The 26,677-nt window shown below is 49.7% G+C and overlaps 3 protein-coding genes across 11 annotated transcripts in view; 2 read left to right on the top strand and 1 right to left on the bottom strand.

The window, feature by feature from the left end:
* The window catches only part of Rab40c (Rab40c, member RAS oncogene family), a 35,224-nt gene extending 14,582 nt beyond the window's left edge, over positions 1–20,642 (top strand). Inside the window, exons 3-7 of the mRNA NM_182675.2 lie at positions 10,672–10,732; positions 11,352–11,412; positions 17,636–17,713; positions 17,946–18,168; positions 18,811–20,642. Of these exons, the coding sequence (NP_872616.1) occupies positions 10,672–10,732; positions 11,352–11,412; positions 17,636–17,713; positions 17,946–18,168; positions 18,811–19,091 (704 nt within the window). The 3' untranslated portion in view covers positions 19,092–20,642. The remainder of the gene's footprint in view (positions 1–10,671; positions 10,733–11,351; positions 11,413–17,635; positions 17,714–17,945; positions 18,169–18,810) is intronic.
* The window catches only part of Mettl26 (methyltransferase like 26), a 54,450-nt gene that overhangs the window by 21,926 nt on the left and 5,847 nt on the right, over positions 1–26,677 (bottom strand). For 2 of the 9 annotated variants that reach the window (XM_063268931.1, XM_063268932.1), the window contains exons 2-5: positions 26,377–26,539; positions 26,221–26,280; positions 25,943–26,010; positions 16,740–16,860 (exon numbers count right to left, since the gene is read on the bottom strand). In XM_063268931.1, coding sequence (XP_063125001.1) covers positions 16,776–16,860; positions 25,943–26,010; positions 26,221–26,280; positions 26,377–26,539 — 376 coding nt within the window. In that variant the 3' untranslated portion in view covers positions 16,740–16,775. Of the gene's footprint in view, positions 1–402; positions 14,603–16,136; positions 16,861–25,492; positions 25,695–25,765; positions 25,845–25,942; positions 26,011–26,220; positions 26,281–26,376; positions 26,540–26,677 lie in introns of those variants that run through there. The other 7 variants (XM_063268929.1, XM_063268933.1, XM_063268930.1 and 4 more) reach the window with 6 other exon arrangements.
* Wfikkn1 (WAP, follistatin/kazal, immunoglobulin, kunitz and netrin domain containing 1) lies at positions 22,798–25,125 on the top strand. The gene is made up of 2 exons (NM_001129776.1): positions 22,798–22,977; positions 23,647–25,125. Exons 1-2 carry the CDS (start codon positions 22,798–22,800, stop codon positions 25,123–25,125), a joined length of 1,659 nt encoding a protein of 552 aa, NP_001123248.1.

Genomic DNA, 26,677 nt, shown 5'->3' with positions numbered 1-26,677 from the left:
TTTGCATCCACTTTGATTATAAAGAACAGTACTGAGGTGGACAGCCATTAGTAACACGGCAGCTTAGCTTTCTCTGAAGTAACACTGTCTTAACAGAGCTGGAGGTCATAACAGGGCTATCCCCTCAGCTGAAATCAATGTTGTCAGGGAGCGGAGTGTGCCTTGGTAAGAAACTACTTACTGAACATGTGGGAGGCCCAGGGTTCTCCTCGGGAGATCCTAGTTCTGCTAGGGAGGCCTAGCACCACCTCCAAAACAAACAGACAAACAAACAAACACAATAAAAGCAAAGCTAAGCTGTTGGCAGCAAGCATTAGCAGGCTTTGGAAGAGTTTTGTTACATTGTCCACTGAGTTACTAGCAGAATTGGGTTTTTATGCTTGTAAGACAAAAATTTCTGTCTTTTTCTGATTTCTTTTTTTTTTTTTTTTTTTTTTTTTTCTGGAGCTGGGGACCGAACCCAGGGCCTTGCGCTTCCTAGGTAAGCGCTCTACCACTGAGCTAAATCCCCAGCCTCTTTTTCTGATTTCTAAGTTATAGAGGGCATCCTTCCTCCATCTTCAGAGCCAGCAAGGGTGGGTCAAGTCCCTCTCAGGTTTTGATCGCTCCTTTTCTCTCTAAATCAGCTGTAAAAGGTAGTCTTATAGGTAATGGAACACATTCAGGAGACCTAGGGTAGTCTTCAGCTTCAGGGCCATACTGTAACCGTACCTTAATCCCAGCTGCTGAGTTCTTTTTTGCCCTGTGAAGACACTAGTAGTTAGGGTGCTTAGTCCTTGGGAACTGTTACCCTTCTGACCACATATTTTCATAAGTCCTTGTCCTTGTCCAATGAATTTGCTTTTGTTCTTTTGGGTGTTGTATAAGTTCTTACCATGTAACCTAGGCTGGCCTCAAATGTCATCCTGTGGCCTCAACCTCCTAAGTGCTGGTGTTACATGCATGAGCCACTATTCCAAGCTAAATTTGCTTTAAGTAGAAAAAAATCTGTTGTGGATAGGGGCAGGGGACTAAAAACCCAACCAACTAAATAACCAAAAGCCAAATGTCTTTTCTGCAATAATTTTAATAACTCATGTTTTGTTGTTAGAGAGAGAGAGAGAGAGAGAGAGTGTGTGTGTGTGTGTGTGTGTGTGTGTGTGTGTGTGTGTGTGTGTGTGTGTGTGTGTTTCCAGACAGGATTTCTTTGTGTATCCCTGCCTGTCCTAGAACTCATTCTGTAGACCAGGCTGGTCTTGAACTCAGAGACCTGACTGCCTCTGCCTCCTAAGTGCTGGGATCAAAGGCATGTGCCACCACTGTGCAGCTTGTCATGAGTGTTTTTCAGGTCTTGTAGCTTTTAGCCAAGTTGGAAACTGGGTAATTACAAGTTTAATGTAACCACTTCTCCATAAGGATTTGAATCTTATAATCTGAAAAGTGAGATATTACAATATTGAGTGTGAAAATATGAAGTTGCTAATTTTCACAACTTAAAATTTAGAAATATATAAAACATTTATATGTGTATATAAATGTGCCTTGCTGACTGATGGCAGTGGGAACAAATGGGGGTCGGAGACGTGGCTTCCAGTTTGCTCTGCAGTGTCAGGTGATTACCGCCCTGCAGAACAGTGGCTGCTTGCTGGAAGTTGTTCTTGACAGACTGGCCATGTGAGCAGAGGGACTGTACTCAGATGGCCTTGCCATGGCTCACAGTACCTGGCCTTCTGCTGTGAGTCCTCGGTATTTTAAGGTCCTGAGAAATGGTCTCCAAAAGCAAGGTCAGACCAGCAAATCACAGTTTAAAGTTCTCATTATAGATATTGGGTACTTTAGTGACCTACTTTAATTTTTTAAAAAAATGTTATGTGTCCAGATGTTTTGCCTGAATGAACGTGTACTAATGTATGTGCAGCTCCTGTAGAGGCCAAAAGAGGGTGTTGGGCCTCCCCCACCCCGAACTGGATTTACACCCTGCTGTGAGCTATCCCATGGGTGCTGGGAATTGAACCCTGGTGCTCCAGGATAGCAGCCAGTGTTTTTAACTGATGAGCCATATCTCTAGTCCCTTGTTTTGTTTTGTTTTTCAAGATAGTATCTCATTCTGTCACCAGTCTGGCTTAGAACTCCCAGTTGTTCCTGGCTGGGCTGTTAATGGGGTTACTGTATAGGCATGCATCACTTGCCCAACTGGTGACTTGGTTTTGCCTGCTTCCATATATGAAGTAACCCTTTGAGAAGCAATTGAGTCAGCAGCCAGGTAATTTTGACGGTCTGTTTATCTGGCCTCCTGAAACAGACTTCACACCTCCAAGCTTGGAACTTACATGTGTTTTGATTTATCGTTAGCCATCTTGAAGGGCTGGTTGCGTAGACCAGCTGTAGGGAAATGGGATTTGGGAGTCTCTGGACTGCAGCTTTAGGCTAGAACCTACAGATGTGACCCTCAGTTCTACCTAACTCAGGGCTGCTCTTTGACAGTGCTTTGTAGTATCTCATTTATTGTGTTGAAAAACAATATTCAAGCAGTGCATGTGTACTGGCTTAAATGTCCTAAATACATATGTACAGAACAGTTCCTAAAGTGCCACATGGGGTAGCACTTTTTTTTTTTTTTGGTTCTTTTTTTTTTTTTTTTTTTTTTGGAGCTGGGGATCGAACCCAGCTTCCTAGGCAAGCGCTCTACCACTGAGCTAAATCCCCAACGTGGGGTAGCACTTTTAAACCCAGCACTTGGGAGGTAGAGGCAGGCAGATCACTGAGTTTGAGGCCAGCCCGGTCTACAAGCAAGTTTCAGGATAGCTAGGAATATACAGAGAAACTCTGCCTTGAAAAACCAAACCAAACAAACAAAATAGTTCACAAAGAAAATGGCAGTTGGTAAAAAAAACAGTTACTAAAAGTAAGTGCTGAGGTTCAGCTGTTACAGACCTGAAAGGTGGCAGGTGAAGCACACCTGTGTCAGGGTTACAGGTGAGGCACACCTGTGCCAGGGTTACAGGAGCCGTGGGATCTTTCCTAGCATGGCTAGCAACTCTTGGTAAAATCCTAAGGAAACAAGATTGTTCTCCTGTTTCACAATAGACAGGGCTGACCTACATACAGTTTGTAGTGTCTTAGCTGTGTGATTAGTTGGCTAGAATTGGGCATGGTGGCACACACCTGTCATTGAGGTAAGATAAAGTGTTCAAAGCTAACCTGGGCTATATGGTAAGACCCTGTCTCAAAAAGGGGTGGTGGTGGTGGTGGTGATGGTGGAGGAGGAGGAAGAAGAGGAGGAGGAGGAGGAAGAAGGCAGCCTACCCAGGCACTTGCTTGATCGTGGGCATTAGCACATTCCCCAAGCTTCAGAACAGTCATGGTTATAATAGTGGTGCCTTTGCCCCCATGTCCCCCAAGGGCTGGGGAGATGGGGTAAAGGTCTAGTACACAAGCATGAGGACCTGAGTTTGGATCTTGAGAACCCACATAAAAAGCCAGGTAAGGTAGTGTACGCCTTTAACTCCAGAACTGAGGTGAGGGAGTCCGGGCAGCCAAGATAGGTGGATTCCTGAAGCTCCTTGGCTTGCCAGCCTAGCCAAATTGCTGAGCCATATGCCCTCAAGGGAGTGTTTAGAATCTTTGTGGTCAATGTACGTGTTTGTGTTAGTAATATGTGTATATGTGTACATTCAGATGTATATGCCAGAGGTTGACATCACATGTCTTACCTGGATTGCTCTCCACATTTATTTACTCATTCATTCATTCTCCTGCCTCTTCTGTTTTCTTTTGAGACAGGGTCTCACTGTGTAGCCCTGGCTAGCCTGGAACTCACTGTATAGACCAGGTTGGCCTTGAACACACAGCGATTCACCTGGCTCTGCCTCCAAGTGCTAGGATTAAAGGTGTGTTTAATTTAATTTTTTTTCTTTTCTTTTTTTTTCAGAGCTGGGGACCAAACCCAGGGCCTTGCACTTGCTAGGCAAGCACTCTGCCACTGAGCTAAATCCCCAACCCCTTTAATTTAAAATTTTAAAGCTTTATTTATCGTTAATTCGTGGGTGTGGGTACATGCCAAGGCACGTGTGTGGAGGTCAGAGGGCATCTTTGTGGAATCCTTCTCCCTTTCCACCTCGACAGAGGCTGTCAGGCACTTATCCCCACTGAGCCCACCTCCTGGCCTCCTTCACCACCTGCGTATCAGGACCAGGCAGCAGTGGCGTACTTAAGCCCCTTCAGTACTTGAAAACAATGACTGAGGAACTCTGCTGTTAAACGAGTTGCCACTTTCTTGAGAATTGCCCACTAAGTAATAGTAAAGTGTCTTGAAAAAAAACACATAAATCTGGGGCCAGCCGATGGCTCAGCATGTGGAGTACCACTAAACCTGACAACCTAAGTTTGATCTCTAGGAGAGGACTTACTCCTCCATGTGGTCCTCTGACCTCCATATGCATGCTGTGACATGCTCATGCCCCACCCCTCATACACAAAATTAATAAATGAAAAAATTAAACATAGATCTGTAAGACAAGAGGCTGCTGGTTTAGGAAGCAGGATATGCAGCCATAGCTGGGTGAAGGGGTTGGATCACAAGGATCCTGTTGAACTCAGAGCAGGTGCCCAGAGGCTGGCATGTCAAAAGTCCCTCTCTACCAGGGGACACAGGAGGCTTATTCTCTTAGAGAATAGAGCCATGGACACCAGACACCACCGGGTGCATGAGGGTGGAGAGAAGCAAGGAGCTAATAAATAACAGTCCTCTTAGCGCAAGTCCATTCTGAATGGGGGGACTTGGCGCCCCCTGGTGCCAGCAATGGCAGACAGGATCCTGAAACAAGTGTCTGGTCTTCATTGCACACTGTCAGCTCAAGAAAAGTTTCAGAGGGTTGGGGATTTAGCTCAGTGGTAGAGCGCTTGCCTAGGAAGCGCAAGGCCCTGGGTTCGGTCCCCAGCTCCGAAGAAAAGAACCAAAAAAAAAAAAAGAAAGAAAGAAAAGTTTCAGAGCGGGGTTGGGGATTTAGCTCAGTGGTAGAGTGCTTGCCTAGGAAGCGCAAGGCCCTGGGTTCGGTCCCCAGCTCCGAAGAAAAGAACCAAAAAAAAAAAAAAAAAACCTTATTAGAAAAGTTTCAGAGGCACCCACAGTACAGCAGCTCCTCGACAAGCCCTAGTTCTCAAGCCAGAGTCACAGAGCCTTCTGCAGCTTCTTGGGGGCTTTCATGGGGATCAGAGGGACAACCACCTCATCAATGGTGAAAAAAGATGTAAGTAGATAGAAGACCCTGGGAGCTCCAGAGAGCTCAGACATCTCACCACACTTCTGAGAACAAAGACCAGCTTCCTGCCCCATTGGCAGGCTAGCTAGACACCCCCAAAGAGCGTCTAAAAATTACAGATCAATGGAGATCGTGGAAAAGGCTGGAAAATAAAATTAAGGAACTCTCCCAGAAAATAGAATATAAAGGCAATCCTGATGGGGAAAGATGAGAAAGCTGACAGTTATCTTAGCAGTCGTTCTGACCAGCAGGGCAGGAGGACAGGGTCTAAGCGTGTAGAGCAATGCTGGCAGATGAAAGCACTGAGGACAGGGGTCACAGCCATCGCTAAGCAGAGGAGACAGCCTGAGAACAGTTAGAGGGAAAGGGGGGGAGCAGCAGGGCGCTGGGCAGGGGTCAAGGGTAGCTTTGTGAGATCTGGTCTCATATAAACTTGAACAATGAATGGTAGACCCAGCTAGGACCCCCGCCAATGTTTTTATTCTCATGAGCAGAGCAAGTGTTATGACCTCCTTGCCTCAGTTTCCCTGTTCGGTATATATCCCATAAAATTAAGAATTGGGTTCAGATGAGCAAGAGGGCTATGAGGACAGAGCCAAGCCATTAGGGGAAGCTTTCAGATCACGGGTAGTGACTGGCTCAGCAGATGGTCTGGGGCTTGAGGGCAAAGCTGGTCCTCACGGGGCTTGTCTTAGCTGATTAAAAAGAAAAATATTTTTAGACAGAAGGGAAAATGAATGGTGCTGAAAGAGAGTTATCATAGATGGCATCCTGCCGACACCACCCACTCATGAGAGTGACGTTCAGACCTGAGCTTGCCTATAGCTCTGCCAGACTGGGCCCACATGCCTGCTGTCTCCCTTGGGTCTGGTTTAGACCTCTTCCAGGTCACTGCTCTGCCTCTTCTACTGCATCCCTCCACCTCTGTGCTCCCTCCTTCTCAGGACCTACTTACCCTCAAGCTTTGGATAATTGCTCCTTTTAGAACCCTACTAAGCCAAGGGCTCTTTCTCTGGTATCTTGGCTTAGCACATTAATGTGGGCTGTCATTAGACCCCCAAGCATTCACTTCTACTGGCCTTTGCTTGCTGTGGCTGCTTGATGTAGAGCCCCTTCAGACTGTGTGATGAACAGAGGACCTAGTGAGGTCCTCCTCACTGAACTGAGCGCTAAGACATTAAAATCACCGAGTCCTCCAGTCCTGTTGGGGAGAAGGGTCCAGAAGCTTCTGGAGGAAACTTTGGGGACTCTTAATTTCTTGAATGGCTTTGGGTTGTAGATTAACCAGGCTGGAGGACTAGAAGTCTAGGTAAAGATGCTTTGCAGGGTGAGGAAAGCGGTTTTCATTTTTTCAACTTAAAAAAAAAAGGTGTGTGTGTGTGCTTATAAGATGCTGATGCAAAGCCACTGCTGTGACCCTTGTGATCTCCTCAAGCCCAGGTCTGCCAGGAGAGCTGAAGGTCTAGCTCTGTGGGTTTGTGTAATGCACATTCACTGATAGTTACGCAGCACCACAGAGCTTGGTTGTTCCTTTTCTTTTTGAGAGGATCATACTGTAGCCCAGGCTGCCTTTCGCTCACAATCACTGTGATTGTGTACAAGCATGTGCCATCACACTGTTGGGGTTTTCTTGTTGTTGGGGTTTTCTTGTTGTTTGGTTGGTTTATTTTTTTTATTATTATTATTTTTTAATGGGTGCACTGTCGCTGTCTTCATGACACCAAAAGAGGACATTGGATCCCATTACAGATGGTTGTGAGCCACCATGTGGTTGCTGGGAATTGAACTCAGGACCTCTGGAAGATCAGTCAGTGCTCTTAACCACTGAGCCATCTCTCCAGCCCCATCACACTGGTTCTTGACAGCTGATTTCTGTTTCGTTTTGCTTTTTTGAGACAGGATCTATGTTAAGTCCTGGTTGTTTTGGAATTATGTACACAAGGCTGGTCATGAACTCAGAGATCTGTTTGCCTCTGTTTCTGACTGCTGGGGTTAAAGGTGTGTGCTGCCCTGCCCAGGTCATTGGTTTATTTTGAATAAATCCTACCTGTGGGGAAGGGTACTAGGAGTGGAACCAGCCTTGTGTATGCAAATCATGTTTTACTGCTGTGCTCTACACTGAGTTCCCATTATTTAAAAAGCTGGTGACTGTGTCTCATGTTCAAAACCTGATGGGGATAGGCTGATTCACTGGCCAGCTGATGACTGTGTCTTATATTTAAAACCTGATGGGGATAGGCTGATTCACTGGCCAGCTGATTGATGACTGTGTCTCATATTTCCTGGCTGAACAAGGAACACCTAGGTGTATATGAAGCAGGCCAGTGGCTACAGAGCAGGCCCTGCTCCCTCCACTTCCAGGGTCAGCTCCACTCTTAAGATGCTTGACCTGGTTCCCAGAGCTGCAAACCATCTCTGTATTAGCAGCTTTCAGGGCGCTCCTATAGGTCTACTAAGGTGATGCAAATGTATTTCATTCTAAAAGGCAGGTATGTTGTTGGCTGGGGAGGCCTGTGAGTGTCACACAGCCAGGTCAGTGGCAAGGACCAGCTCAGAACCCAACTGAGAACAGTTGACAGGTTCATCGACATAGTTCTTTATGTTGTTGACAGGTCTGTTAGTGACTACCAAGGTCTCTTTGAATGTTCTTCCCAGGCATCCATTGTTCTGTTGCAGCTGCTGCAGGCCTGGGGCCACAGCACCATCTAGGGGTAGCTTGGTAGCCAGGCAGTTGCTTTCCTCAGGGATAGGACTGGGGAGTCCAGATCACAGTCAAGGAAGGCTATGCTGCAGGTCCTGCTGATCTTTCTCAAAGAAGCCAATCAAAAATTAGTATAAAGTGTGGTGGTGTGCACTTTAATCCCAGCATGGGAAGTAGAGGCAGGCTATCTTTATGAAAGATCTCTTTAGTTCAAGGACAGCCTGGTCTACATAATGAGTTCTAGGCCAGCCAGAGCTACATAGTGAGGCTCTGCCTCAAAATGAATGAATGAATGAATGAGTGAGTGAGTGAGTGAGTGACATTTATCAAATAAAAATAAAATCACTGCAATAGTGTCCTCACAAGCTTCTCTTGGAAGCTGCAGTTGCCAGCATTGAGCTTCTTCCTGGGGAGCTTAGGGAAAAGTAGGGAAAGGGTAAAGCAGCTCTCAGTCTTGTGGGTGTGTGTGCAGTACCCTTACTTTATGTCATAGAAACAGAGTAGTCAGAGGCAGGAGGATTGCTACAAATTTCAAGCCAACTACGTAACAAAGTCCAGGCCAGCCAGACTTCATAGAAAACCTTGCCTCAACTGGGCATTAGTGGTGCACACCTTTAATCTCAGTGATTGGGAGGCAGAAGCAGGTGGATCTCTGTGAGTTTAAGGACACCTGGTATATAGAGCTAGTTCCAGAACTGTCTGGGAAAACAAAAACAAAAAAAAAAATGGATGCGGGGGAGGAGGAGTGGGGGGAGGGGAAGGGGGAGGGGGGAGAGGAAGGAGGAGGAGGAGAAAAAGTAAAACTGTCTCAGAAAGCATAAAGCATGTCTTAACAATATTTATCAGATACACAGCTCAGTAGCACCTGCTATTTGTGCACTGTGCAGTCATTATTTTATAGCACCCCCTCCCCACGCACCACCCGCTATGCCTAGCAAAGCAGAAAGGTCCCGGTGCGTCTCCACCTTGCCGTCTGTTTTGAGTCTAGCCATCTAATCCAGCATGCAGTGCTCAGCAAGCACAGGGTTCTGGTTTCCTTTCCTGGTGGCCGCCCCGCCAATAGTGCAATTGTACAGAACAATTCCTTGTGCTTGGCACCATTGCTGTCCATTGCTGTCCGTGTCTTTGGCAGGGATATGGCTTTGTCCATTTTGAGTTGAGTTTTATTATTGAGTTGAAGGGTTTTTTTATAGAACTTTCAGTCCTAATAAAATGTGTAATTTGCAAATATTTTCTTTTATTCTGTATGTTGCAATTTTTCACTCTATTGTAGTGTCCTTTAATGCATGAGAACCTAGTTTGGATGCAGTTACTAGTTGACTAGGCAGAAGATGGCTCAGAAGGAGCACCTGATGCCTGAAGGTATTGTCTTCCTGCACAGGGACATGGGCACACAGACATCAATATATACTCACCAGGATGTATACCTGCACTAGTACACCAAATTCTGTGAGAGTGAGACCTATGCATTCTAAAACACCCATTTCCAAGATCTCTTGGACCAAAACTTTATTCTGTTTTAGACAAGGTTTCATGTGGATCAGGCAAGCTTGAATTTACTGTGCAGATAAAGATGACTTTGCGTTCTAAATGATGATCCTGCTTCTACCTCTCAAGTGGGATTACAGATATGTATCACCACACCTGGATTGCAATATGTATATTCATATATATATGAAAAGTAAGAAACCGGTGCCTTTAAGGTGGTGTGTTTTTTTTTGTTTTTTTTTTTTTTTTCTTTTTTCTTTTTTTCGGAGCTGGGGACCAAACCCAGGGCCTTGTGCTTGCTAGGCAAGCGCTCTACCACTGAGCCAAATCCCCAACACGCCTTTAAGGTGTTAAGGGTGAGAGAGGAGCATCATTGTTTAGGGTCATCAGCTTCTGCTACATAGTAAGGCCATTGCCCCTGCCCTCCCCGACCATAAAGGCTTGATACCACCAACATCTATTGGGGTGACCTTTTTTATTTTTCATAAAAATGTGAAACTATAAAGCAAACAAACTTTCAAGTCAGAGAAAGCATAAGTTCTCTAGGGACTGGTGTAGGGAGCAGCATTTTAAAAATTACGTTAGTCCTGTGTAGAAGGGTTCATTTGTAATCCTCAGGTGCTTAGGCAGGAGATTTAATGAGCTTAAGGCCAGGCTGGGCTACTTCTTGGGACCCTGTCTCTAAAAGCTAAGTAGCCAGGCAGTGGTGGCAAACACTTTTAATCCCAGCACATGGGAGGCAGTGGCAGGGAGATTCGTAGAGTTTGGGGCCAGCCTGGTCTACAGAGGGAGTTCCAGGATAGCCAGGCTACATAGAGAAACCCTATCTGGAAACAAAACAAAACAGGTAAAAACCGTAAGTAAATAAGTAAATACCTTCCTGTTGATGATCCAAGAATTAGGAAGTACGTTATTCTTTGAGGGTTCAACTTAGAATCTATAGGAAGGACATGTCACAGTGGGAGCGAACCATTTCCCTCCAGGCATTCTGGGCCCAGAGCCTTTAGAGAAACTGGTGTGGCCTGAGTGTATCTGATGCCCCATCTGACCTGGGCTTCTGCCTTGCCCATGGCTGCCATACAGCATGAGCTAGGCTGGTGCCTGAGAAAGCCATAGCCAAGGGCAGTGAGCACCCTCCTTCTGCTCCCCAGGGGTCATTGCGGGATTTGAGGAAGTGCTAGGCAGGAAGACCTCAGTGAAGCAGTTACTGATGAACACTCTCACCCCTCTGCTTCCTCACAGGAATAGACTATAAGACTACCACCATCCTACTAGATGGACGGCGTGTCAAGCTGGAGCTATGGTGAGTTGGTAACCTGATGACAGCGTGGAAGCCAAGTGAGGACTCCCCTTATTTGCAGTAACCATTTAAACAGACCCTGCTCAAATGGGACCCTTCTCCATAATGAACACAACGAAAAGGTCCAGGATGTTTTAACGCCTCCTCCAATTTTACTCATAACAACTTGTTTCTGTGGGGCTGGAGAGACGCTCATAGGTTACTAAGAACTCTTGTTGCTGCTCTTCTAGAGGACCCAGGTTCAGTTCCCAGTGCCCCATCTGGCAGCTCACAACCATCGCTAATTCCCGTTCTAGTGGATCTAACACCTTCTGGCCTCTCATGGGCATGAGGCTTGCATGGATTGCTCATCCACATAGAACTAAATATTGAAAAGGAACCAGGTATATGCATGCCTGAGTAATAACCAGTACTTAGGAGGTAGAGACAGGCAAAAAGCTCTGAGTTCAAGACCAACTTGGTTTATGTAGCAAATTCTAGTCAGAACTATACAGTGAGACTCAGTCTCAAAAAAAAAAAAAAAAAAAAAAGGAAAAAAGAAAAAAAAAAAAACAATTGTGGATGTGGATGGTACCTCTCATACTGGGACTGATCCGCCCCCACCCAACTCTGTGTGTTTCAGGGATACTTCGGGCCAGGGAAGGTTCTGTACCATCTTCAGGTCCTACTCGAGGGGTGCGCAGGTAAGACCAGCCCCGTATTATGCTGTTGTCCAGTACGTGCCTCTCTTGATTCTTTCTGAACCTAGACTGCTGTCCTGACTGTTCATGAGTACTTTACTCTCTTGCGGTTCCTGTTCTTACAGAGCTGGGGATGAGCCTATTAGATGAGGGCTCCATGGCTGAGCTGCACCTCTGCTCTTTTCCCTAGTGTTTTGACAAAGGTCTCCCAAAGCCCATCTGTATAGGAAAAATAATCCCAAGCTTTGGAGCCTCCATTTCTGGATTGCCTATGTGGGAGCCAACTGAGTCTCTAGTGTCCCTGCCTGAGTCCTTCCTGTTCTCATGATCCCTCAGGATGAGCCCCGAGCTTAGTCACTGCAGTGGCCTCTCCATGCCATTAAATTGCAGCTAAGCTGTCTGTTTCGATAAAAAAACAAAGGTATCTCTCCATATCTCCTTCACGCACAGAGCCGGGTACCTCCTAAGGGGTGTGACTGGATGTGAAGGTGACCTGGGCTGTATCACACGTTAGAACTCTGCACATTGGGAATGTTAAAGATGGGCTGCAGATGATTCTCTGGTCAGGAAACAGGCTCTGGGGATCTTGTCTTGCCTGCAGAAGAACACCATGGGTTCCTGTGCCACCCATGGTATGGATAGCTGTTCCTGGGATCCCACGTGCTCTCTGATACTTTATCACTCTGAAATCAGAAGATGGGGAAGTAGGCAAGACCTGTGTGGATAGAACTGCTTTAGATCCTGTGCTTGCTGCCACATGAAAGGTGTGAATGGAAGTTCATTTCCATTGTGATGCACCCCCAGACTTCTGAAGAGCCTAGAGAACTCCCCCGGCTCAGACCCCAGCTCTGGCCAGCCAGGGACTGCCTTGGGAACAAAGGGGTAGACCCTGAAGGCAGAAGCATGGTCTGAAGTGTGGTTCCTTTCAGACGGAGTGAGGCACTGATGAGCACTAGGCTAAGGATGGATTCTGCAGGCCCTTCCTCGCTTCTCTTTCCTTTTGACGATGTATTTATGTGAATGGGTGTTTTTCCTGTGTGTGTGACTGTGTACCACATGTATGCTTGGTAGCCATGAAAAGAGGACTTCAGATCCCCTGGGACTGGAGTTATAGGTGATTCTGAGCTGCTCTGTGGGTTCTGGGAATCAAATCTGGATTCTTTGAAAGAGCAGTCAGTGCTCTTAGTCACTAAGCCATCTCTACAACTCCTCTCCCTGATTTTTGAGACAGGATCTCACGTTATAGCCCAAATGGGCCTCAAACTCTAAAGGACCCTCCTTCTCCAGCCTCTCAACTGCTGGAATTCCATACACGAGCCACCATTCTCTGCCCTCTTCCTTCCTTCCTTCCTTCCTTCCTTCCTTCCTTCCTTCCTTCCTTCCTTCCTGCCTTCCTGCCTTCCTGCCTTCCTGCCTTCCTGCCTTCCTGCCTTCCTGCCTCCCTGCCTCCCTGCCTCCCTGCCTCCCTCTCTCCCTGCCTCCCTCTCTCCCTCATGTTGAGAGAGAAAGAGCATGCACAAGCACATAGTAAGGCAAGTGTGGGGCTCATTGCACAGCCTTTGGGAGTTGGCTTCCTCCGGGCGTCAGAACTCTGGTCTCCAGGCTTGGCAGCAAGTCCTCGGTTTGTAGACATCGCCTTCCTTTTGCTCAGCAGCAGTTTCAGATTTCTTGTGGTTGTTTTTGAGACAGGATTTCTCTCTGAAGCCCTGGCTGTCCTGGAACTTTTTTTAAACCTCTCTCTGTAAACCACGGTGGCCTTGAACTCACAGAGTTCCCGCTGCCTCTGACTCCCAGGGGTGGCTTAAAGACATGTGCCACCACTACCCCACTTTTAGATTTTTTTTTTAAACAGTAAATACATATAATTTTGAATTTAAAAACCAAAAAGAGGGGCTTGAGAGATGCTGCAGTAGTTAAAAGTGCATGTTGCTTTGTAGGGACCTGGGTTTGATTCCTAGCATCCACATGATGACTCACAACCATCCTTAACTCACACTCTAAGGGATCTCAAGTCATCCTCTGACTTTGATGGGTACCAGGCATGCACTTGATGCACAACCATAAACACAGATACAATATTCATACACACAATTACATCTAAAGATTTTACCAAAAAATAACTTTACAGAAAGGATGTGAGAGATGATGGCTTTGGGTGACAACACTAAAGGTTATTGGGGGAAGTGAGAGCAGCGGCTCAGAGATGGCCTGACTGGGGTTGGTGCTGTGCAATGAGCAGCCATGAGGAATGAGGTAACGAGAACCTGTCTGCTCAGTATGTGGGACTCTGTCTTTGCCAGTCTAAAATCTTTAGAAAGCAGTGTCTGTGTCATTCTTTTGAATCATTCCCAAAGCATCCCGTTGGTCTGTTTCTATACTGCCTGTTATTCCCAGAAGTTCTGGTGGCTGTCTCCTGGCTGAGAGGAGCTGAGCGCACTCCCTGCACACATCTTAGTTTGTATCTGAGGTACCAGGCATATCCTGTGGCTTTGCCCTTGGTACAAGCCCCTGAATTCATTCCTGCCTGGTCCCGTGTGCGTGCTGGGTGGAGCTGATAGCTATGAGATGGTGGCTTCCTACAGAAACGCAGCAGTGCTTCCCCGAGCCACCGCCAATGGGACAAGCCATCTTACAGGACAGGCTTTGCTGCTCTCCTGCCCTTCGGTATCCCTTGGGTCTGGGTCTTGTACATAGCACAAAGGCCACTGGCCTTGCTTTTGTCACCTGTCACATATAACACTGTTTTGTGGCTCTGTTGAATCCCTTTAAGCCTTACCAATGGCCAAACTCCAATGTTTATATGGTTGAGTCCTGAAATGATGTCTTAATTCCTATAGTCCTGTGCTGACTCCTGAGAAAATGAGTGGGTCCCTCTGGCTTAGTATAAGGAAGCAATAAGACAGGCCTGACACAACAGTGCCAGCAGGAGGTACTGCCCAGCCGGCCGTGGGTCACTTCCATTAGATCAGGAAGTGTGTGGTCAGGTGCTGTGCCCTTCAAGGGGAGTAGGAGAGGATGCGTGCTGATACATAGGGCATTGCTGAGGACACCAGTACCACTGGCATCTGGCAGTGAGCATTTTAGCACAACCAGGGTATGGGAAGTAGGCAGACAGGAGGATTTTGTTCCGGTTCTTTGAACCACACGGGTAGTGGAGGTCTGAGTACAAGTATGGGAGTCCTTTTCTGCCACCCTGTGGATCACAAAGATCAAATTCAGGTTGATCAATCTCAGTTCCCAGGAGGCAGAGGCCAATCTCTATGAGTTCAAGGCCAACCTGGTCTACATAGGGAGTTCCAGGACAGCCAGGACTACATGGTGAGACCCTGTCTCAAAACAAAGCAACAATAATAAGAATTGTAACAGTAAGGAACCTACTCTTTGGCCTAGTTCCACAATGTATCTTACATATTAAGCTGAACAAAAACAGTGTGTACGTGCACAATCAACTCACACATTTGTTACCAGAAGGTAAAAGACTAAGACTAGTCAGTAGCCCTTGTGTAGAGTGCCTCTTGCTGTTTGGAGGCTCAGAGTCTTAAGTGTTGAGTGCCTGGCTCTTTGACAAGACCTTGTCCATGTTGATGTGGCCTCACATTTCAGGAAAATCTAGAAGACACTGGAAGGGTATTCTCTGCAGTCATTAGAGTCATTGCCTAATGGAGACGGTCACTAGAAAGGGGAGCCTGTGTCTATATCTTGGCAAATAAGTGGTCTAAAAATCAGCATTATCTGACTGTCATTATGAAGGCTACACATTGTGCTTCTGAGACACAACTGATGACTTTGGGCTAGTTCATTTTGGTTCTCAACTCTCTTGCCTGCATTTCATCCCAGACAGTTTTCTCTAGGAAATTCACAGCCTCTTTGGTCTGTCTGTTCCAACTCTCACCCAGACTGTGCCAACAAGGGCCTGACTGGGAGAGCAAGGCTGGGAAGGCTCTGCCCAGGCAGCCTCAGCAGGAGAGCTTCTTCCAGAAGGTTGGCCTTCAGCTTGCTTGTCTTAAGATATAACACAAGTGCTGGATATGGCAAAGTAAGGCGTAAACAGGAAATTAAAGGCACCCAGCCTCGTGCCATCTGCTGCATGTTTGTGTAAACTTCCTGTACAGTGTGCCATTTGTTTATGCTTTCATTCTTTCGAGTGTTAGCAGACATAACTTGGGGAGTCTGAGCTCCCACTTCACAGCTTGCTGTGCACGTTCACGATTGACAACTGTGCTCACTCTCATGTGTGCTGTGCACTCAGCTGTATCCCCAGTCCCCTCCCCTCTGGACGTTTTCTCCCTCTCTCTTTCCACCCTTCTACTTCTGTTGTGCCAGGGTTAGAATCCAGGGCCTCATGTGCTCTAGGCTCTGCCAATGAATTCTAGCCGCCCCTACCATCCCCATCCCTCTTCTAGGAAAAAGAGAAGATCTTCATTGTTGAAACTTTCTGGGTGAGCGTCTGAGGGAAGTCTTTGACACACCATTGAGTAAGTCTCAGGAGCCAGGTCGCTCCACAAAGTGATGCTCTAGTGGCACTGTCACCTCCGAAGCTCAGCCTCTTTCCCTTGGCAACAGATGAGAGCTTTCTTCCCTGTGCCAAGGCAGCAGGTTCATGCTAGAGATGTGTTTGCTTATTGATTTGGAAGGAAGTCGGGACTTAATATTGTTGTGTTGTTTGATTTTTGTCTTAGTTACTTAGTTACTGTTCTATTTTTGTGAAGACACTGTGACAAGGCAACTTCTTATAAAAGAACACATTTAATTGGGGGCTTGTGTATACTTTCAGAGGCTTAGTCCATTATCATCATGGCCAGGAGCATGTTGCTATGCAGGTAGGCATGGCACTAGAGAAGTAGCTGGGAGCTCTACATCCCTGATCTGCAGCAGCAGGCAAAGGGAGATGGATAGACAGATATTGGGCCTGGCGTGGACTTTTGAAACCTCAGAATCCACCCCCAGCAACTCAGGTTCTCTGGGTGTGCAAATATGAGCCTGTGGGGGCCATTTTCATTTAAACCATCAAGCTTTTGATGCAGGGTCTTGTCATATAGCTCCGGCTGGCCTAGACCTAGTGGCCTTGAGTTTGCAGCAGTCTCCTGGCTCAGTCTCCTGAGTGATGGGATTATAAGGGTAGAACTCCATCTCTGCCATTTTTAGTTATTGTAAATGTTAACCTTTTTACCCACCAGCCTGGCTCCTTGAGGTCAGGCAAACTCTAGTTTGACTCCTCTCAGTGGTAACTGGCCTCAAGGTTGGTATGGGACCCCTCCAGGATAGAGAAGTTCCTCCCCAACTGCTGCCCTGCTTGAGCCAGGCCTGCTATGTACCTGTGGGTAAGGTACCTTTGTCTCTGTAGGACCCGGAACTAGCCTGAGTTTTCAGAAATGGCAATTCAGCTTCCTTCTTCCTGTTCCCATCTTCCCCCTTCTCTTCTTCCTTCTCTGTCCTCCATGTCTTGAGAACCTGTGGGAAGAGAAGTGGGTAATTTGTTGAGTGGACTCTGATTGCTGAATCTCATTCAAAGTCAACTCAGAACAAGAGGCAGGTTGGCAGTGTGCTCAACATTGCCCCTGCTGGAAAGTCCATGATAGTGGCCCTGCTGGGATGTTGGAGGCAGATGGAGATAGCCCAAAGCTGAGCTCCCAGTAATTGGTCTCTGAGGGATGTGGCAGGAAAGGCCCCGTAGCAAATCCTGCTTCTCCCGGCTCGAGCAGCTCTCACTGACTACTGCTCTGTGAGTGACTGACATTCAGCTGTACAAGTTTGGAGTTGGAAAACTCAGAGCTGCCTCCATTCAGCCCCAGGTGCCCCTGGGGCGGAGTTCACTGATGGACTGACTTCCAGAATGCTTGCCCCTCTAGTGAGTTCTGTGGCTCTTCATACCCCTCCCCCGACCAAAGCTTTGACCTATGTGCGTAGGCTTAGCCCGTGTGACTTTTGAATGATTTCAGAGTAATGCCTATGACTGGCCTGTATTTAAACATTTTTTAAAAGTCAGTTCTGTCCAGGCCAGGTTCTCGGGGGATGGATAGGATGGCATATGTGGGCTGGGCCAGTTCGACTCACAAAAGGTTCCTTCCTGCTGCTCTCCTGTTGGATGGCAGATGCATTTCCCCTCTTCACTTCTGGGCCATATTCCTAGCCCTGCCTAGGAATTGTGACCATTCCCATCCAGCAAGTTTCAGGGCGAGTGGGCCCAGACATGCCTGTGGATAACCTCCTTCTATCTCACTCACAGGGAATCCTTCTGGTGTACGACATCACCAACCGTTGGTCCTTTGATGGCATTGACCGGTGGATCAAGGAGATTGATGAGGTAAGTGTGGGTTTGTGCCTCTCCAGAAGAGACTGTGGGACCAAGCTGTGATTGGACATGCCTGGGAGTGTTGTTCAGCCATAAATAACTGGACTCCTTGGTTATCTGGTTCCCTCCAGAATGCCCTGAACTTGCTGCATTGCAGAGAGTCTGCACTGGGAGCCCTGCCTATGGCCAAGTGGTAGGGGTGGCTTGTGGTTGTGCCTCTGCTAAGTTCTGAATCCCTCCTCAGCATGCACCTGGTGTTCCCCGGATCCTGGTTGGAAACCGGCTGCACCTCGCCTTCAAGCGGCAAGTCCCAACGGAGCAGGCCAGAGCCTACGCAGAGAAGAACTGCATGACCTTCTTTGAAGTCAGCCCGCTGTGCAACTTCAACGTCATTGAGTCCTTCACTGAGCTCTCCCGCATTGTGCTCATGCGGCATGGCATGGAGAAGATCTGGAGGCCCAATCGAGGTGGGACTGAGGCTTAGTTCTGATAGGGTGCTAGCTAGTGGAGCGATGGGGCATAATGGTGGAACTGCAGGCATTGAGAGTGGACTTAGAGTCTAGGTGGTCTCTAAGAGCTGCAGCCCCCTCTTAAGATCTCTTTCCTTGCTCGCCATACTCTTGAGAGCAGACCTCTGCATGCCTGCATGTGCATTTTTGCTGCTGAGTGGTCACGGAGGCAGCACATGCAGCTCAGCAATGTCTGGGTCATTGTCCATGCCAGGCACAGAAATGATCAGTGTCACCCTATGGAGCCACAGAAGAGAGCAGGGTAACTAAGTCCCTCTCTTGGGCCAAAAGGCTGAGTTAACCTCCAAGCAGAGCTATAGTAAAGGCTGCATTCCAAAGTCACCCACCCCCATCACCACCACCACCATTACCCCTGTCTCAGAGCAGCTGGGCAGACTGGCCTCTCCCAGCAGCTGCACTGTGTAGTATGCTCTGCTGTAAGGCTGGAGATGGGAGCCACCCAGTGGTCAGATAGTGGGGCATCCAGGAGCCCTGAGCTGGTGAGATGCCGTAGCAGGTTTTACAGGTAGTCCAAGGACTGTGTAATTCCTCTAACAAAACCTACCTGTCCCCTCCTCCAACTTGCCTTCCCCCTCACAGTTTTCAGCCTGCAGGACCTCTGCTGCCGTGCCATTGTCTCCTGTACTCCTGTGCACCTCATCGACAAGCTCCCTCTACCTGTCACCATCAAGAGCCACCTCAAGTCCTTTTCCATGGCCAACGGCATGAATGCTGTCATGATGCACGGCCGCTCCTACTCCCTGGCAAGTGGGGCCGGGGGCAGTGGCAGCAAGGGCAACAGCCTTAAGAGGTCCAAGTCCATCCGTCCCCCCCAGAGCCCACCTCAGAACTGCTCTCGGAGCAACTGCAAGATCTCCTAGCGGGACCTGTGGGTTCCGCCTGTTCAGACTTGGGGCTTACGCTGGAGCACTCCTGGCCAGGCGCTAGGCCCTGCTGCGTGCAGGAAGACTTGGCTACACAACCTTGCCTGGGTCTCTCCAGGCTTCCCTCCACATCTGAGCTAGTGGAGGGGAGGGGCGTGCAGGAGAGAATACGCTCCGCTAACCAGGCAGCAGGGCTGCTGGTGCTACGGGGGCCAGGTGTGAACCAGTCCTGGACTCCAGGCTGGAAGTGAGCCTGGCTCCCCTTTATTTATATGGAGAACATTTTACCTGTTTTGTACATTTTTAAAGGGCTGTCAGGGAAGCCTGGATGCCCCTCATAGCCACATCAGCCGTTGGGGAAGCTCAGGACGTCAGGGAAGGAAGGACGAAGCAGCGATGGAGGGCTTCAGTGTTGAAGCCAGATGATCCTTGGATTTGCTCAGATTTGGGTGTTGCTCAGAGGCCAGTGGGGAACAGATGGGGCCAGGGTGTAGTTCAGATGCTTCTAGCAGCAGGCTTGGCCCTAGCTTCCATATCTGACAGAGGTGATCAGTACCCTGGGCATAGGCAAGGTTTCAGCTCTGAGACCTCCTAGGAGCCGAGGGAAGCTGGTGCACCTTGGGAAAGCCCCACTTCCCATTGTGCCCGGCACTTTTGGTGATGTTTACTATGCACATCTCCGGCGGAGGCTACAGAGCTTCCGGTAGACTTAGTGCTTGGTGGCCCCTAGGATCTGGGCTTGGGGCACAGGGCCTAGGACCCCAGCGTCTACCAGCTTGTACTCCTCAACCTTGCTGTGTTTTATGGCTGCTCCTTGCCTATTGTGACCCTTCTGCCTTTAAGTTCACGTCACTGGAATTTCTTAGTGACACTCTGGAAAAGAGGCCTCAACCTTAGGGGTGAACACCAAGCCCTCCTTAGGGACTCACTAGACCGAGCTACTTCTAAAGAAGCCATGGACTATATTCTTCCACAATGCTCCGCCTATCCCAGTCTGCTCTGGTTAGCCTTTCCCCTGTGGGGATGTTGTCCCCAATGGATGTCCTGTGTGACCACTCCCTGTCCTTGCCTGGTGACACAGCCCTCAGGCACGCTGGTGCTTAACTCTACCTCTTGCCCTCAGGGTCCTGGCTATAACAGGAGCCATGACCCCTTGCTGGGGACCTCTTAGTGCACATTTCCTAAGACCATCTTTGCCATGGATGTTACTAGGGCACTGGTAGACACTGCGCCAGCCTGCAGTTCTGGGAGATTGGGTTAATGCCTGTAGTGGGGGACAGGGCTGTGGTTGTGGGAACTGCCTGATAAGCAGTGGCCCCTGGGACCCTGGCCCAGAGGCTGGATACAATCAAGCATCACCTTCCCCCACCAGTCCTGTTGTTGTTGACAGAGACCTTTTCTCTGGAGTCGCGAATAGAATGGTATAGACTGTGAGGACTTGGATTGGCCTGCGTGCACACCATCAACACTACACTTGCTGCTGTGGACTCCACCATTCCTGGTTCTTTGTTCTTACTTCTTTGTACAGTAAATGTACTTCAGCAGTGAGCTCATGTCTTTTCTTTGTGAACCATCAGTCTGGCTTCATCTGACTGGTTTGTTGGGGGTGGGTGGTAAGGGTGTCTGGTAGTGTGTTCTGCCACAGAACAGAGCCAGCACTGCTTTGTGCCTGACAGAATGGTCCCAGGCTTTGTTAACTGTCCCCTGCAGCTGACCTTGCTGACCTGCAGCCATCCATCGACTGGGTTCACATTCCCAGCCACAAAGTAGCCAGGCCTGGTTACAAGCTGCACTGTTTCCTGAGGTCTGATCGTGGCCAGGCTAGCATCTGGCGGCCTATCTATTCAGAGCCTTTACTCAGCCTAGGGCAGACAGCCTCACATAGCTTACTGCAGCACCAAGGACATCTGCCATGGGAGCTGGAGTTGGTACCTTCAGCAGAAAGCACCTAGTAGGGCATGGACTCTGCAGGCCATGCTCAGCCAGGGTAATGCCTCATGCACTGGAAGTCAAAGCCGTGTGGGATAGCACAGCTCGCTTAAACGTGGCCTCTGGCTCAGGTGTCACCTGCACTTTTCCTGAGTTGTATCCTGGGCCTGTGGCCTGGTGATCCCTGCCCCCTCACCGGGAGCTGGCTCACCCGCAGCTCTTTTGTAAGGCAGCAGACACTGGCGCCTGGTAGCCATCTCTTGATCTCCTGACCAGACCAGGCTCTTATTACCCTGCCTCCTGGGTCAGGAGGTCAGACAGAGGGTCACACAGACTTTTTCCTTCCTGTCTCTGAGAAAACCACTCCCTGGGGACCTCTGGAGCCACAGAAAGGGTTTGGAAAGGCAGATTCCAGCCAGGGCCTTTGTCTTGCCACCAGCTTTGATCTCCCTGCCCTCCCCCACAGTAGTGGAGCCTCTAGTTCAATTAAAGAATGGATGCTGGCCTTCATGGTGGGTTGTTGGAGCAAGGCTTGAACGTACTTAGATCCCTGAGCCACATCTAGGATGCTTGCTCTTTGGAAGATGCACTTGGCCATCCCTTGAGGTACCCATCTTATCTAGCCCGGTGTGTGGTCAGTTCAGTGGCTTCTCTGTGCTCTTGTTTATACTGTGTACCACAGTTGTTGACATGAGACAGTCTGTGGCCAGTGCCCATGGATCATCCATCTGCTTCCACCCTGACAAGGTAGACTTTTGATTTATTTTGTACCTGCTTTGTCCATTTGAAGGAACTGAGTGTCATAAACCCTAGCTAGAAGCTAGGAGCCCAGTTGTAGAGAGAGAGGTACATCTAGGAAGATAAATCCTGCCAAGCTGTGCCCTCAGCTGGTGAGATGCCAATACCTAAGAGGTTTTTTTGAGACAGTGTGTTCTTACGGAGCCAAACGGGCCTGGAATTTGCTGTAGCTCTGGGCTGGCCTCAATCTGGATGGTCTTGTGGCCCACTGACCCACTGCTGGGATTACAAGTGAGCATCCTAGCAGATTTTTTATCCCATGCCAAGGCCTTTTGACGAGTATGACACTTGAAGGGGACCAGAAGAGAACAGAACTTCTACCACTTGCCAGTGGAAGATGTGTGTGCCTTACGTATAATTAGGACAGGTGCTGTCCTTGGCTGCCTTTGGAGAAAAACTAGGCTAAAAGCTGAGGCTGGAGTTCATCCCTGCCCAACCTCACTGAATGAGAGACTGAAGAGCTGAGGACAAAAGCCGAAATTTACCAGCCCTGCCCCTCCTCCCTGAATAGAGGGTGGGAGGGTCTTTAAGGGGACTTTGATCCCTGTTGGGCTCCAGCTTGTAGAGGGAGGGGCTCAGGTTACAGAGTCCCCCTCCCTGATTTAGCTGGCCCTTCTCCGCCCCTTGGTGACCCTAGTGGTCAGTTGCTCTGAGCTTCAGGGCCTCTGGCCCCTCCCCAGCCCTTCCTCTTCTTCTATTCCCAGTCCTATGCTGACCAGAGCCTGGGAACCACCCACAGTGGTTGGGAGAGGGCCAGTCAGTATTTTGTGGACAGGTTCTGAGAGGCCCAGAATAACTATTCAGGGTTCCAGAGAAGAGCATCATCTGTGAGCTCCAGCCTTGTGAGGTCCAAGAGTTACAGGAGAGGGTCCTCTGAGGTAGGGGTAGTGATCCTCCCAGGACCCTATAGGGTGGATGCCTATAGGGAGTCTCAGCTGGTGGCCACACACTCCTACCCCCTGGCCCTATGGTCCCCATGCCTGCCCCACAGCCACTCCTGCCTCTGCTCTTTGCCTTCGTGCTCATCCATCTGACCTCGGAGACCAACCTGCTGCCAGAGCCTGGAAGCCATCCTGGCATGTGCCCCAACCAGCTCAGCCCCCACCTGTGGGTCGACGCCCAGAGCACCTGTGAGCGTGAGTGTACCAGGGACCAGGTGAGCACTGGCATCTCGTGGGATCCTGGGCCCCACCCTAGCTCTTTCCTCATTGTGGGGAGTAGACTCCAACCCTAGGAGTCTGGGTTCCTCCACATTCAGTTTACCTGGATTTGTGGCCATGACCTGTACATGGGGCTCAAAGGATACCCCCACCTTTTTGTCTTCTGAAGAGCAAGAACATCTCCAATTTCTGGACTGACTGACTTCATCCTCACCAATCCTGTCTCTCACCTGCCTGAGCACCACTTTTTTTTCTTAAAAAAAAAAAAAAAAAAAAAAGTGTCATGTGGACCCAGGCCTCTGACCCTACCCCTGCAAATGGTACCATCCTTCCCACCCCTGCCTGTAGTTCTTTTTCCTAGACTGAAGGGGACAAAGAGCTCCCAAAGTGGTGCGCCCTCTGATGGCAGAGCAGCTGCCTGTACACCGTTCCACCTGCTCAGTGGGAACACTAATGAGGCCTGTTTGGGGGTCTTGAGGATTCAGTGGGGTTGAATAAGGTGGCATGTAGCCTTGGCACTCATACTGCTCAGAAAGCACAGCCACCATTTTCCCTAGGGGAGGAGGCTTTGAGAGAGGCAGCTACTTCTAGGACAGAGGCAAGGGTAGTGCATAGACAAGGCTGGGTAGGGGTCAGGACTCCACTAAACTGTCCCTGTCCCTCAGGACTGTGCGGCATCTGAGAAGTGCTGCACCAATGTGTGTGGGCTGCAGAGCTGTGTGGCTGCCCGCTTCCCCAGTGGCGGCCCAGCTACACCTGAGACAGCAGCCTCCTGCGAAGACTTCCAATGCCCACAACAGGGTTCCAACTGTGACATCTGGGATGGGCAGCCGGTTTGTCGCTGCCGTGACCGCTGTGAAAAAGAGCCCAGCTTCACTTGCGCTTCTGATGGCCTCACCTATTACAACCGCTGCTATATGGACGCAGAAGCCTGCCTGCGAGGTCTCCACCTGCATGTCGTACCCTGTAAACACATTCTCAGTTGGCCACCCAGCAGCCCCGGACCACCTGAGACCACTGCTCGCCCAACCCCTGGGGCTGCTCCCATGCCACCTGCCCTATACAACAGCCCCTCACCACAAGCCGTGCATGTGGGGGGAACAGCCAGCCTCCACTGTGACGTTAGTGGCCGTCCACCACCTGCCGTGACATGGGAGAAGCAGAGCCATCAGCGGGAGAACCTGATCATGCGCCCCGACCAAATGTACGGCAACGTGGTTGTCACCAGCATTGGACAGCTAGTGCTCTACAATGCTCAGCTGGAGGATGCAGGCCTGTACACCTGCACCGCACGGAATGCTGCTGGCCTGCTGCGGGCTGACTTTCCCCTTTCGGTTTTGCAGCGGGCAACTACTCAGGACAGGGACCCAGGTGTCCTGGCCCTGGCTGAGTGCCAGCCCGACACACAAGCCTGTGTTGGCCCACCTACCCCCCATCATGTCCTTTGGCGCTTTGACCCGCAACGAGGCAGCTGCATGACATTCCCAGCCCTCAAATGCGATGGGGCTGCCCGGGGCTTTGAGACCTATGAGGCATGCCAACAGGCCTGTGTCCGTGGCCCTGGGGATGTCTGTGCGCTGCCTCCAGTCCAGGGCCCCTGCCAGGGCTGGGAGCCACGCTGGGCCTACAGCCCACTGCTGCAGCAGTGCCACCCCTTTATATACAGTGGCTGTGAGGGAAACAGCAATAACTTTGAGAGCAGGGAGAGCTGTGAGGATGCTTGCCCTGTACCACGCACACCACCCTGCCGTGCCTGCCGTCTCAAGAGCAAGCTGGCCCTGAGCTTGTGCCGCAGTGACTTTGCCATTGTGGGCAGACTCACAGAAGTACTGGAGGAACCCGAGGCTGCAGGCGGCATTGCTCGTGTGGCCTTAGATGACGTGCTAAAGGATGACAAGATGGGCCTCAAGTTCTTAGGCACCAAATACCTGGAGGTGACACTAAGTGGCATGGACTGGGCCTGCCCATGCCCCAATGTGACAGTTGGCGATGGGCCACTGGTCATCATGGGTGAGGTTCGTGAAGGTGTGGCTGTGTTGGACGCCAACAGCTACGTCCGTGCTGCCAGTGAGAAGCGAGTCAAGAAGATTGTAGAACTGCTTGAGAAGAAGGCTTGTGAACTGCTCAACCGCTTCCAAGACTAGCTTTATGCATAACCCTCATTCCTGCCCTTCTTCCTGCTGAATAAATTTCTGCCTGTGGGATTCATGGCCTCTGGTTTCCTTCTGGCTGCACACACACACACCCCAACCCCCCAGGCACTATCTATTCAGTTGGGATCCTGTGAGTAGATGGAGCTCCAGTTCCTCCTCAAGGTCACTAAGTAGCACCAAGTCACTGCTGGGAGCCCTCATACAGTCGTATAAGGTTCTCTCCAGGGACAGAGAAAGACAGCTTCCAAGGTCCTGCTTCAGCTCCACCCATCCCAAGCCCTAATCTTCTCCCAGACTAGTCCCCTTTTGCCCTCCCTGAGGTGTTCCCAGCAAGCAGTGTGGTATAGATGGTCCACAGTGGGCTGCAAAGGCTTTATTTTAAGGCCCACTGGGACCAGGTTCTCTGCAGCCCTGAGGCCACCAGACCAGGAGGGGCTAATTTATCCCAAGGACTGCTCAGTGAGGGAGGGGCTGAAGTCTAGTTTGTACCAGGACAACTTTTGACAGAGATGCTATTCTTTCCGGAAAATCAGGCACTTGTTGTTGGCTGGCATGTCCACCTGGAAAAATGCTTTGCTGGAGTGACTCTTAATCACAGCGAGGCTCCCAACCCCCACATTGCCCTGCCTACCATCCTTTCCAGGGTCAAGCCACTAGCCTGGCCTAATTCCTCCAGAAGGGCAGTGTCACGAAGCCCCCACTCCGGGTTCCTGCAGTTGGGAAGGGAGTTTGAGATCACTTGCAGAGTTGAGGGTCTCATCCAGCCTACCCTCTCTCTGAGTCAAGCCACCTCCTACCCAGGTCTCACCTGCATCTGAGGGTCAGGTCAAAGTCCACGTTGCTCTGGGGAGAGATCTTCCCATTGATGGCATAGGGCTGTGAGAACAAGACACAGTTCATAGGCCCAAGATCAGTCATTCCCACAGGGCTGGTTTGCAAGATAGGTTGGAGGTCTTTCCATAGGAGTATGGAAAGAACAACTTTTTCTGCACTCAATAAAGAAAAGGGCTAGGTCCCAGCCTCTGGGCTTCAAGAGTGGAGAAACACCTAAGGCTGCTAGGAGCATCTAAAGTGGGGATCACTCACCCCATAGGTGATCAACACAGCCTTGGTTTTGAGCAGGTGTCCTGCTGCTCTGAAGAGCCCCTGGAGAGGAAGGCAGGTAGACACAGTAAGCTGGGAGCTGGAGACTCATGCGTTCCTCCTTAAAACGTGAAAGCTAGGCTCCACAGTGGTCCCCACCTCAGTGCAGTTCAGGGGGCTGATGTGGATCATATTGATGCAGAGCAACAGGTCCAGCGATCGCGGTGGGATCCCGCCCCATTGCTCCCACTTCCAGGTCACGTCCAGGTACAGCGGAGCCTTCACATTGGACAACCCTTGGGCTTGGGTGGTGGCGGCAATGCTGTGGAGAGCAGCGCGTGGGCTAGGGCCGACGAGGCCCCTCAGTGACTCAGGGACTAAGTCCTGAGGAGCAGCAAGCGGGTAGCTTTGTCGACCCTGCAGCCCGTTGCTTCCACTGCCTCAGTCTGGCTCCCAGACC

The sequence above is a fragment of the Rattus norvegicus genome, chromosome 10 (genome assembly GCF_036323735.1).
Source record: "Rattus norvegicus strain BN/NHsdMcwi chromosome 10, GRCr8, whole genome shotgun sequence".
NCBI lineage: Eukaryota > Metazoa > Chordata > Mammalia > Rodentia > Muridae > Rattus > Rattus norvegicus.
The sequence above is the reverse complement of the archived record's forward strand: the minus strand, read 5'-3'. Positions and strand labels throughout refer to the sequence as shown.